Below are 13,278 nucleotides of genomic sequence, written 5' to 3' on the forward strand. Positions count from 1 at the left end.
CATAAAATGAGATACGGTAAAATCTTACTAATCTCACTTAATTATAAGGCCGATATTTCTAGGTTAGCAAACATTCAATTGCCAAAATATCTTAGAGAAATTAAACCAGTTGTATTCCACTCAAGTATATGCAACCAGTATTGATGACATAATTGCAAGGAGCTATCTTGCTGGTTTTGGAAAATGCATGTGGAAAGTATTTCTAATTAAGAACAGATATTTGCACCAAGAGAGCAGGATAAAAAGTACCTAAAACAGTTTGCATCATCTGCCACAGGTGAAATATGCTGCTTATGATCTTATTTACATTATGAATAAAATTTATTTATTACAAATGTTAATAGAGGCTAAATGAAATTTTTCTGTTTTCCATCCTAGCTTAAGAAATCAATAGTTTGAGATAGAGTCTGTAACTCAAAAAATGTTTTAAATACTAAAGTAAGGTGAAAACATTTGAGAATGTACTGAAGGTACATTAAAAAAAAGTGAACTTCACATAGGTAATCAATAAATAGCTGAAAATATTAAATTATAGCTATAAATGTGTGTGACATCTCTACTAAAAATATCCTGGAGTAGCACACGCTAAATAGGAGACTTGGTAGTTGTTTTTCCCTCTGTGATGTAATTCCAGATTCGAGTTTCATTTTTTCCCCCATAGAACAATAAAAAGTTTCAAAGAAAGGAAGAATGGGCTGTGGTAGAACAAGAATTAGACATCAGAATCAACTAGGGCATAAAATGATGAAAGAGATTAGAATAATATCAACATTTCTGGTATAATCAATCACTGCAAATGTGTCAGCAAGTATGAGACCATCCCTTTCTGTCAATACAACCGAGTAGACAATTTGAGTAAGGGAGGAAGTAGAGTCCAGTCAAACATGGCTATCAACACTTCTCTTTCTGTCTCAGAAGAGCAAAATTCTGAGGAAAGTTCTTGGAACAAACAGAAATTTATCCAAATGAAGTCAAATGATAAATGCCAAGAGAATATTCTTTCTTTGGAATTCTTTCAGTTCTTCAACTTAACCAGCTGGAATGAATTTTCAAGTAGCATTTTGTTCAGCCTTTTGAAATGAAGGACTTTCCTGTTAATTGGAAAGCTATATTTCATCAAAGATGAAGACAGTGCTCTTGGCTTAGTTATTCTCCTTAAAAAAGGCATTTGGTGGATATATACCCTTAACAAACTCCAGAATATGCATTTCAAATGTGAAGGACTGAACTGTGAGCCTATATACCAAACTAAAGAAAAATGGGGAAAATTCAAATACCAATGTTATTCTAAGCTCTGCATGAAAACTCGCTATTATACTGTGCTCCCTCCTGAGAGGAATATGTAAGGATAGAAAAAGATTTGAAAAACATTAACATTCAGAATCAAATATTGATACAACTGAGGTTTTTGGTTTTCTAAGGTAAATGAATTGGGTAAGTCACAAATTTAAGCATTCTTTATTGTGTTACTTTAAAATGTGTTTTGAGGACAAGGATAGCATGATTATCAACTCAGAAAGATTTAGAGCAAGAAAATAAAATTAACCAGGAAAAAAAATATTTAAGACTCAGATTTTCAAACTAACCTACACTTTAGGCAGTACTTTCAACTTAATTGCTGATTAGTGATATGTTAAATACACATTTAAAATTTAAATTGACACAGAATTAGACAGCCTGATTTATCACAAGAACATGAGAAGTTTTAAAAAGGAATTATAATGTAATACTAAAGAAATAATGTTTTCAGACTTCTTAAGGGAATCAATAAGTAGTCTGGAATGACAATTATGTATTTTGCTTTAAAATAATTTTATGAGAAAACCTATTCATGATACTATTTATGTACTTTGAGTCTGGCAATATGTGTATGATAGGCATTTTCTTATTTATTTATTTATTTTTATTAACATACAATGTATTATTTGTTTCAGGGGTACAGGTCTGTGATTCATCAGTCTTACACAATTCACAGTGCTCACCATAGCACATACCCTGCCCAATTCCATCACCCAGCCACCCCATCCCTCCCACCCCCCTCCACTCCAGCAACCCTCAGTTTGTTTCCTGAGATTAAGAGTCTCTTATGGTTTGTCTCCCTCTCTGGTTTCATCTTGTTTCATTTTTTCCTCTCTTCCCCTATGATCCTCTGCCTTGTTTCTCAAATTCCACATATCAGTGAGATCATATGATAATTGTCTTTCTCTGATTGACTTATTTCACTTAGCATACTACCCTCTAGTTCCATCCACGTCGTTGCAAATGGCAAGATTTCATTTTTTGATGGCTGCATAATATTCCATTATATATAAATATATATATACATATATATATATGCCACATCTTTTTATGCATTCATATGACAGGAATTTTCAAAGAGACTATTTTACTGGCTTTTTAAAATATTTAAATTGCTATAATAGATTTTTCTTTAATTTTCTGTTTAAGTCCAATTTAGTTAACATATAGTGTGTTATTAGATTCAGGGGTAGAATTTAGTGATTTATCAGTTGCATATAACACCCAGTGCTCATTACATCAAGTGCCCCCCTTAATGCCCATCACCTTATTACCCTATCCCCCTACCCACGTCCCCTCCAGCAACCCTCAGTTTGTTTCTTATAGTTAGAAGTCTCTTATGGTTTACCTCCCTCTCTGTTTTCATCTTATTTTATTTTTCTTTCCCTTCCCCTATGTTCACCTCTTTTCTTAAATTTCTTGCCCTCCTATGTTTTTAAAATATTATAAAATAAAATACAGGATACCCTTTACTTTTATAATGCGTAGGTTGTAAATATTGCAAATAGTAAAAAATCTCTGGGCACTTTCTCCTTTGTGCTTTTAACTATTCTTTTAACACTGATGATTTACAACAGGAAGACGTCCTGGTATGCCTAGTATGCAATATCCAGTATCTTTAACAGTTTCTTTTGGACTCTAACTAATGTCCCTCTTGAGTGCAAGGAGTCCAGGCTAGGGTTCTGGGCAGCAGAAGCAATGAGATGGAATAGAGTTACCTTGGGTGAAAGGGCCATGGAAATTTCTGTCAGCACAGAGCTAAAATTCAAAATTTCAGATCCTGAATCTTCAGTGAGTGATGAAATTATTTGAACAAAAGGAAAAAAATCTGTCAAGGTGAACTAAAAGTAATCAGTTCATAAGGAAAGTATTCAACTTGACAAAAGAAATTTTATTATGCAAAAGCAGATTATGAAAATAGAAGTTCTAAAAATTTGTCACCGTTGGTGTTTATGACATTTGCTATAAAATGAAATGATTTATAATAGGACTGCATTCATGACTCACTAGGATTTTTAAATTTAAGTACAGTTTTTCTTTCTCTCTTTTGTTGTTAAGTGTAACAAAATATAAAAATCTCTGATAATTTTATGAGGATTTCAGAAATGTAGCAGTAGTAGTTTAAAGGTAAAATAAAGTTTCTAAGTTATATATAAATGACATAATAGGTAAATAATTTCCAAAATTCACATATACTACATCCTACCTCTTTACGACTGGGAAGGGGATGGAAATACTGAAAAATACATAGACTGTAGCAATAAGAAGAGAGGAGAGAATGAGGTGACTGGCTGGTGCTGACATAGAACATCTCTTTCAAAATGTTGTTAGGATCTGGTGAGCAAATTGCTGCTCAGAATTCAAATTCCAAGAGTTAAAAAAGTATATCCTAAGCCATAATTTTTATAAAACTCTCTGTTGTATTAGGTTAGTCCACACACTTTCCTTGCCCCCCTTTTTTGACTGAGTAGCTTACGCATGAAATAAAACAAGATGCCATACCACACGGTGCTCTGTTGAGATGTGCCACGAGGCAGAAGGGCACGGTGTGGTTAAGAGCCTCATTTTCCTCAGTGTTAGGTGAAGATAGTTATAGTAGAGCTTGTAGACATGGTGCTCTCACTTAGAAGCATGCCTGCTACAGGGGCGCCTGCCTGGTGACTCTCCGTTTTCAGCTCAGGTCGTGATTTCAGGGTTGTGAGATCAAGCCCCGCGTGGGACTATGTGCTCAGCAGGGAGTCGCCTTGAGATTCTTTCACTCTCCCTCTGCCCCTGCCCCTCCCCACACCTGCTCACTTGAGCTCTCTCTCTCAAATAAATAAATCTTAAAAAAAGAAGAAGAAGAAATATGCCTGGTACATATAAGTGTCCATTAAACTTTAATTACCATTACTGTTTCTAGAAACAGACCACCCTAGTCATTTTCACTGTGCTTACTGCAACAGGCTACTAATTGGGAGCTTACTGAGCAAAGAGGGTAGAAATATCAGTAACCTAATCTAGGAAAAGGTGAGTGAGAGAGGAAGGTCCCCCTGAAGGAGTGACATGTGGCAGAGAATTAAACACAAAGTCTGTGTTAGAGCAAGGGATGCTAGAGAATGCATTCTAGTGAATGTATCCAACACAGGGGATCAGTAAACATAGTGGGTTGTGGTGAGTGAAGTGCAGGGGTGACTAAGAGAAGTATGAGGCCACTGAAGGGACTGACAAAGTGAGCAGGGGCCAGGACAGAGGACCAGGACCCTGAGTGCCGTGTTAAGACAGCTGGGTTTATCCCCTTTCACCTCCTAAAATTTACACTCGGTGTTTTACAGTCAGGACACTCTTGTTTCTGAATTCCTAAAAGAATGTGACACAAATGGATTGCATCTCTTGTATTAGTCTTTTTCACCTGTTGGGAAAATGCTATTTTGATCGTAATATATTTTAAATGATCAGAGCTAGCTTTGCAAAATGGTTCAGGGTAATTTCCCAAATTAACAGCATTCGGTAGACTATATAATTCTATGCCAAATTATTTTTCTGTGAATAATTAATCAGAAGATCTTGGAAGTTAAATAGAAATGCAATTAAATTAATTCAGGTATTAAACTACAGAAAAAATAATTCAAGTAGCTTTTAAACTTCAATTTGGAGAAATTGTCTATTTACAAATCCATTCCTTCATATTTTCACTATATTTGCTATAAATTCCTAGGTTAGAGTAATGTCAAGGAAATAATATCAAGGAAATAAGTATTTCTATTTTTTTAAAGACTTATGTATTTGACAGAGAGAGAGAACACGAGAGAGGGAACACAAGCGGGGAGAGGGGGAGAGGGAGAAGCAGGCTTCCCGCTGAGCAGGGAGCCCGACGAGAGGCTCGATTCCAGGACCTGGGGATCATGACCTGAGCCGAAGGCAGACACTTAACTGACTGAGCCACCCAGGCTCCCCTATTTCTATTTTATTTTTAAAAAACAGGGCGCCTGGGTGGCTCAGTTGGTTGAGCGACTGCCTTCGGCTCAGGTCATGATCCTGGAGTCCCAGGATCAAGTCCCGCATCGGGCTCCCTGCTCAGCGGGGAGTCCGCTTCTCCCTCTGACCCTCCCCCCTCTTGTGCTTTCATTCTCTCTCTCAAATAAATAAATAAAATCTTTAAAAAAATAAAAAAATAAAAAAAATAAAAAAAAAAAATAAAAAACAAAAAAAGGTTTGAACGCATTCCTGAAGCAAATTCTACTGGGTAATAATACAGCTGAAAAGGAATTTGGCCTTTCTGACTTTCAACTGTGTTCTTTACCACTGGGTCAGGCTGTTCTGTGTTTGTATAGTCCACAATTCAAAAGCCTTTGTATATTATATGTAACTACGTACCAGATCGTAATTGCTGAAGAAGTTAGACTATAGCAATTTCCCCTCCTCTGCAAAATTTCCCCAGTGACATATTAACTTAAAGGAATAAAATTTGGAATTTTCATCCTCTATACATAAAATTCAGGTCAATTCTAGATTAAAAATCATTAGATTAACCCCATTTTCGCACAATTTGTGCTTTTTTGAAGGTATAAAACCATGCGTTTCCAATTGAACCTCATTCCACAACCAATAAAGAGAAAACTTCTAGCAATACATTATATTTTAATGGGCTATTTATTTAATTGGTTTTAGTTATAGATTCAATAATATTTAGTCCTCCGTCTAGAATGTGAGATACACTTCAGCTTTTTGAGAAAAATAATACAGCTTGTCTTGGAAGTGGAGCTATTGAAAGCTCAATAGCTCCCCTTAGTGGTGTCATGCAAGAAATTCACCAAGAAGTCTCCTAAAGACCTCTGCGCACATTTCTAAACATTCAGAAAATTGTGAACTGATACTCACAATTTGAGTAATTCCCAACAAATAAATTCTATCTGTGATTCTGTGGAAGCAAATTTTTATAGCCCTATTACATTTTAAAAGGTAATTTAGCATTTTTTATAGTTTTCATTTTTCACTTGGAACTTAAATAATACATAATTTAGGAAGAATAATTCAGGACTGTTTCCTTCTCTCTTTGTTCTTTTTTACATGTTTATTCCTTTTAGTTCATATTTGTATTTGAACAGGTTTTAAAAAGACAACCTGCAACTAATTTTCATTTTGTATCTAAGTGTCTGTTCCAAATGCACCTAATCAGAAAACTTGCCTTAAAATTAGTAGCTACAGTACGTCAAAAAACATACTTTATATATATAAAGAAATTAAATGAGAAACCATATGATGTGAAATAAACTTTGAGAGTATACATTTAAAGAAATTGGACCTTCTATTGGTTTACAGCTATGGGTCTTATTCTTTACTAGAATAAACTCAGGGTGAATTTGTTAACTACAGGTTCCTGGGCCCCTCATAAGACCTACTGAATCGTAAGCTCCAGGGGTGGGGCCTAGGAATATGTATTTCTCAAAGTCATCTATGCTGGGAAACCTGGCCTGCAGAAGGCCCTAGGAGGTGCTTAGATAAATGACTATGTATTTCTGTCCTAATAGGAAATAATTTCAGTATCTCAAAAATATCACCTATTCAATCATGTGATACTGATCTGCAATGAAATCTTAAATAATATGTGGCTAGACTGATCTGCACAGAGATTTTAGCTACTCTTTTAAAAGTTAAGGCTCAACACTGGGTATTATATAAGACTGATGAATCACTGACCTCTACCTCTGAAACCAGTAACACATTATATGTTAATTGAATTTAAATTTTAAAAAAAAAGTTAAGGCCCAAAAATAAATACCTGTCACTGTGTACACACCCTTTATGGATTCTAATTACAAAAGTGCCCCTGAAATAGGAAATAAGGTCACATGTCAGGATATCCTATTGGCCTTTTCTAAACTAGTCACAGAAACATCCAAACTCTGCCCTACTCTCAGATTCTGATACTTGCCCTTTTCCCATTTTCAGTATCACTGATACTCAGGACAAACTCCCAACATGGCAAATGAGTCCTGTACATCGTTCCAGCTTCTCTGAGTAATGTCCTATATTTAGACTCTGATCAAACCACGGAAGTCTACTTTTTCAGTTCCCCGGATTCACTGTGTCCTTGCATGCCTTCATTGACATACTGTTCACTGCCCGACATCCCCTTTTGCCCTCTTCGGCCTGGCAAACGCTCACTCATTCTGTAAGGCTCAAAAACATCACCCCATCTGGGGAGTCTTTCTCGATCTCCGTTGGCAGAGGTCAATGCTTTCCTTGCTGTGCTCCCATTAGGAGCTTGCACACGCCTCTCTCTATTTTACCATTAGTTTGTAACTACAATTATTGTGCCTATCTCCATGTCTCATTTGTATCCCCAAGTTGTAGCACACGTTTTGGCATGGAGTAGAAGCTTAATTCATATTTTTGTAATGAGTTAATAACATCAGCTTTCATTTTTCCATGATTAATGTGTGCCAGGCCCTATGCTAAGTGCTTTACAAGCATCTCGTGTAAACTTTACAACATTTAGGAAGTAGTAATGATTATCCACAGGTTAAATATCAGCTAATCCTGAGAGATACCAACAAATTGCCAAAAGTCACACAACTAGTTGGTGGCAGACCTAGAACTTGAGCACTGTGCTTTTCTGACCATAAAAACAGCACTCTTAAACAAATGTTGTACCATAAAGGCTCAGGTCGCACTTGATTGCTAATAGCAATTTCTCTTGGATGGTCTCTATCCGACATCAACCTCATACCTGGAACATCGAGGGATGACGATCATTAGAACACTCTACCACCCAATTCTGGTGCATGTGTACTCATGCATAATCAGTGATATTGATTGAATATCAGTGATATTGATTGATTGATTTGAAACGCAAACACGTATATAAGATAGTGATAAGTTTTCTTAGTTTGCAAACTTACCAAAAAAAGTATAAAACAACTATTGACCACATCAATAAAAAGTCATCAGAATAGAAAAAGAAGTCCGCTTTAATGAAAACCTTACAAAATTTCCCAAATTGCACGTAATTTTTAGTGGATTGCAGCCACTCTCCTGCATTTCTATTTTATTTCTTGGATGAGAGGAAAATATATTATTTATGCAAAAGGGTAGTTAGTGTTTACAACCACTAACACATGGTGTGTAAAAAATAATAATCCCGTTTTTCTATTGTGCAATAGCCCTCTGTTGGGCAACAATCATGTACAATGTGCTAGTTTCCTGTTACTTTACTAGAGCCTCCCTTTACACTCACTGCCCAGACTAAATAGTTATTCCTTGGCTAATAAAACTATAATACTGAGTTTCATGCTACTTCCAAAAATGTTTCTGCCTGTCTTAAGAATAGTCGTATCAGTTTGCTAACAAGCAGAAATGCACTGTAAGTTGAATATGTTGTCACATGTGGCTAAAAAACGTATAAATCAATCTGTGGCCAAGAAAGAAACAATATATTTCTTATGCGTTCAGAATATTATGGTTAAGATCACAGCTGTAAGACGTTGGACCATCATCAAGAGAACAATGTCAAACACTGAACTTTTGGATAATTTCCATAAAAATAACATTTTGTTTGGGGTCAGTAGTTTTTATGGAACTTTGGAATAATTTTCACTGACAATTTTTTTTAGAGTTGAACTTGAACACCTCCAAAATGCTCCTCAAAATGGAAATACTATGTAATCTAACTTTTGTGACCAGGTCCTTCTGAAAACCAAGCACATATCATGAAAACCAGCCTTTCTCTCTTTCACTTTGTACAGTTTCATGAAAATTAAATTATGCTGCATACTCAGGAAGGTAAATTTACTCTTCAGTTTTCTCTGTTTAATTACCAAGTTCAAGTCATCAGCACCTCAAATGTGTAATAATTAAAGCCAGAATGAGAAAAAGAAACTAGATTCCTTCCTCAGAAATTTTATCAATCCAGCAAATTCTTTCAAGTGAAAAGAATAATGGCATTGGTCAATCAGTGTACAACTAGTTAAGCTCTAGGCACAATGTCTTTTTAGAGTCCAGAATTTGGAGGTGCATTATGTTTAGCCCAACAAGGCAAGTTTTCATAAAGTAGTTGGAAGATTTTATAAATATAGTCTCAGACAAAGCTCGCTGTGGCATAAAATCATTAATCCAAGGAGATTTTGTTGGCCCGGGATACATATGCGGTATTAATAATATTGCTTCCTAGGATTCTGTAACCAGAGCTCAAGAAGAAGAAAGCCAAACCACTGTATTCAATATTTCCAGCCTATTTCAGGACATGAAAATATTTTGGTTCTCTCATACAAATAAATTCTCCAAAATACTTTGTCTAAAATGATTTTTTGCAAACAGATACTAATTTCAAATTTTACATGGCTCAGTCTGTGGGGATGCACATTATCAGAATTTGTCCCACATCAAGGAGTGGTTGGTTCCTAGTTTTCATTTCCTATGATATTGACTTAATTCAGTAATTTCTTATTGGAATATATATACATATATATAGTGATGGATGCTACTAAAACCATGCCTTCAAAAATTATTTTGCACTGTAGACTAAATATATATATATATACATATAATGTTTAAATGATAATAAAATGCTTAGTTAATTCACTGTCTAGAAATAAATGAAAATAAGAAACAAAACAAAAAAAGAAATAAATGAAAACAGTCCATCCAATTTGATGCAAGTCTCATGCACTTTGCTCAAATTACTCTCTTCCCCTAAAACTCTTAGCAATTTTCCAATGCCAACAGAATGAAACTCAGTTCTTCTCCCTGCCTCCAGTCTACCTTGCAGTATGCCTTTCCACACCAAAACCTTTAAGGTCATGTTGATTCCACTTTTTAAAATGCCCCATACTGTGAATCTGAACTAAATCTACACTTCAAACCCAGTTCAAGATCAGGGATCTCCATGGAATCTAGTGTATATCCATTAAATATTTGCTCATTTGAGTGAGAGAGACACAATGTTCCTGCCTGCATAGCTGATACCATAGGGTTCTTGATAAGTTATAGTTAGCACTCTGCATGTAATTGCAAAGGAAATTAATTTCAACATATAAACATTTGCGTTGAAATAAAGTACAGTTATCCTGGTATTTGCATATTTGTTATGTAAAGCAATTCTCCTTTAGTAGATGGCATGCAGTTATATCAGCAGATTGCAAATATGTAACTGCTCCTTGGAAAAATTTGAATACAAAGTAGTGCCTTAAATAGGAGTCAGATAACATATACACATTAAAAATTTCTTATACGGCAAGAAATCTATTCAAAACTTTATATTAAATATTCGTAAGTAACTACCATGTAAAATAATGATCAAACTTATAACTATAGAACCTTCTACTGTCCAAAACTATCATATATTAATTGTTTCATTATATTTTGTGATCCATGTTCACATTTCTTGAAATATGGTACAGATTTCAACAAAACTGGCTGAGTGAATGATCTAAATGTTAGATACTTGGTATCTATGGGTATGATATCCAACCTAAGAGAAATTTAACTCATTTTTTAAAACTTAGAATAACCAAATAGAACATGATTGAATGTATTTTTAAAAGGTGTATTCTTTCATTTCAGGGAAAAAAGGAAGGGAGAGGAAAAGAAAAAAACCTAATAAAGAAGAAAGTAAGGACGCAATACCTGATAACAAAGGTCTGGAACCCAGCAGAGAAACTCCAGAACAACGAGAAAACAAAGACAAACAGCAGCAGAAGAAGCGAAAGGTCCAAGATAAACAACAGAAATCGGTATCGGTCAGCACTGTACATTAGAGGGTCCCATGAGATCGTTGTAAACTCATGATGCTGCTATCTCAACCAGATGCCCAGGACAGGTGCTCTAGCCATTAGGACCACAAATGGACAACGTGTCAGTTACTGCTCAGTCTCAACAACATTCCAAATAGTTGCTATAGTCTTCATACAAGCATAGTTAACAACAAAGAGCCAAAAGTTCAAAGAAGGGATGTTTTCAAATGGTTATCTTACAGGCTTCTGTGCATTTCTAAGAGACAAGAAATTTTGTACATAATTATCAATAGGCTATAAGATGTAACAACATAATGATGACATCTGGAGAAGCAACATTTTTTCCCTCTAAAAATCATTTTCAAGCTATTGCTCTAAGAAGCGAAAGATAGTTCTGCAAATTCAGAGATGCAGTATCCCTTCAAAGTAAATAAGAGATCAGGGAAGAGAAGCATCTTTCAAAGTATGGTGTTGTTTTGTCCAGGAGATCTAGAGAGTGCTTAAATATTAGGGCCTGGCATTTGGGATCATAGGAATTATCCCCACAGAAACGACTGTTTTCAGATCGGTTCTATTGCTCTCACCATGTCCTTCTGCAAGAAACAGGAGAGTGTACACCAGAGTTAAGCATTATGTATGGGATTGGAGAAGGGCAAAATGTGGAAGAAACCATGGCGTTGGAGATGACTTCTGTGCTTTACAAAACTGTGAAGGGTTGTGATTACCTGGAACAGGTCTCCAATCGATGTCAGCACTGTGTGGTTCAGCCTCTGCTACCCCTCGGGTTATAGAAGTCTGTAAACATGGACCTGTAACTTCCAAAAGCAAAATCATACTTATTAGAAGAAAATTCTGATTTCATAGAAAAACAAAAACTAGAGCAAGGAGAATAGAACATGTTTGCAAAGTCATGTGTGTTCTGAGTGAAAAACAGTTTTATTACCTGCTTAATGGTCCACCTGGAACTAAAAGGGATACTTCTTTCTAACAAGGTGTATCTAGTAGGGGGGAAAGCCACCACAATAAATATATTTGTTGATAGTTTTTAAAGTTTTGTTCATTTTGTTTTATTGTTTGTTTTATTGGAAAATTGTTACGCTTACGAACTCATGAATTAGGAAAGGGAATTCTGTATCCTATGTAATCTGAACATATTACATTTCTCAATGCTTGCTTTTGGAATCCACCTTTTGTAAGTAGATAGAGATTTACTTATAGGATATTAGGAGATATTTATTCAACTTTTCCCTTAATCAACAAAATTCTAATTCTAGGTGCATAGGCCTCCCGAAATGATTTCACTGCTCCCCCTTCATTGCTTAGAAATTAGCATCTTTCCTTGTATGTCAGTTCCTCCTGCATCTTGAACATTTGGCCTTCTCTTCTCCATATTTTCTCAGTCTGTGGATCTCTTTTGGGGATTGAAGTCACCCTAGCTGAAGCCCTCACCAGTGTTTCACAGAAGACACAGCCAGCCCAGGGCAGGAGGAGACATCTCTGAGCAAGCAGCACCGAATCTCGTGGCCCACCTTAACCTTCCTCTTGTAGTGGAAGGATGCACAGCTGCTCTGCCCACCATACTTCCTAGCCCTCTAAAGATCAATGCTTTCTGAAGAACTGGCAATGGAATCTGGCTTCTGGCTGCCTATCTCTGGTCACTCTTTTTCCACCAACTGTACTGTTCATGTGGACTGCTTGGCTTAATTCATTTTTCACTTCTCTTGTTGTCTTCCAAGATATAAAATTTTTGAATGATGCATTTCTGTTTCTCACTTTGGTGTTTTCTTTCCTAGTGTGCATGAGATAAGTGTTTCAACTAACTAGATCTATTCCCAATGTACAAAAATAATTCTATTTTCAACTACAGCTTATATCACCAAGGAGAAATAAACCTTTTCCTACAAAACTATATTATATGGAAGTATATTCCCATGTTCTAGAACTTTTGGATGGCTTCAGACTTCCTCTTTGTCCTCAATCTTATCTAGTCAAGCATAAGCGGCCAAATTATTTGTCTCTTTCTATGTTAATCATTGTCTCCATTCTTTCAAAAAGCAATTACTGGCAAGGTCTAGGCATGCAAATGCAGTGCTGGAAAAGAGTTAAATCAACCAGGACACAACAGTTGTGGCAATGACTATCATGTCTTCCTATGTGTTTTGACTTAAGACTTTTCTGAAATCCTCCAGAAAACAGCAGACAATCTAAATCCTTGATGCAGCACTTAAATAAAAGTAGAATTATTGCAAAGGAAAGAAATAAAAAG

The 13,278-nt window shown here is 35.7% G+C and overlaps 1 protein-coding gene across 3 annotated transcripts in view; it reads left to right on the forward strand.

Annotated features, from left to right (window-relative positions):
• The window catches only part of RSPO3 (R-spondin 3), an 87,392-nt gene extending 74,390 nt beyond the window's left edge, over positions 1-13,002 (forward strand). Inside the window, exons 5-6 of one of the 3 annotated variants that reach the window (XM_081828964.1) lie at positions 10,843-11,012; positions 12,413-13,000. In XM_081828964.1, coding sequence (XP_081685090.1) covers positions 10,843-11,012; positions 12,413-12,448 — 206 coding nt within the window. In that variant the 3' untranslated portion in view covers positions 12,449-13,000. The other 2 variants (XM_081828966.1, XM_081828965.1) reach the window with 2 other exon arrangements.
• Positions 13,003-13,278: the final 276 nt, after the last annotated feature.

This window comes from Leptonychotes weddellii, chromosome 8 (assembly GCF_054177405.1).
Source record: "Leptonychotes weddellii isolate Sample4059 chromosome 8, ASM5417740v2, whole genome shotgun sequence".
NCBI classification, from domain to species: Eukaryota; Metazoa; Chordata; class Mammalia; order Carnivora; family Phocidae; genus Leptonychotes; species Leptonychotes weddellii.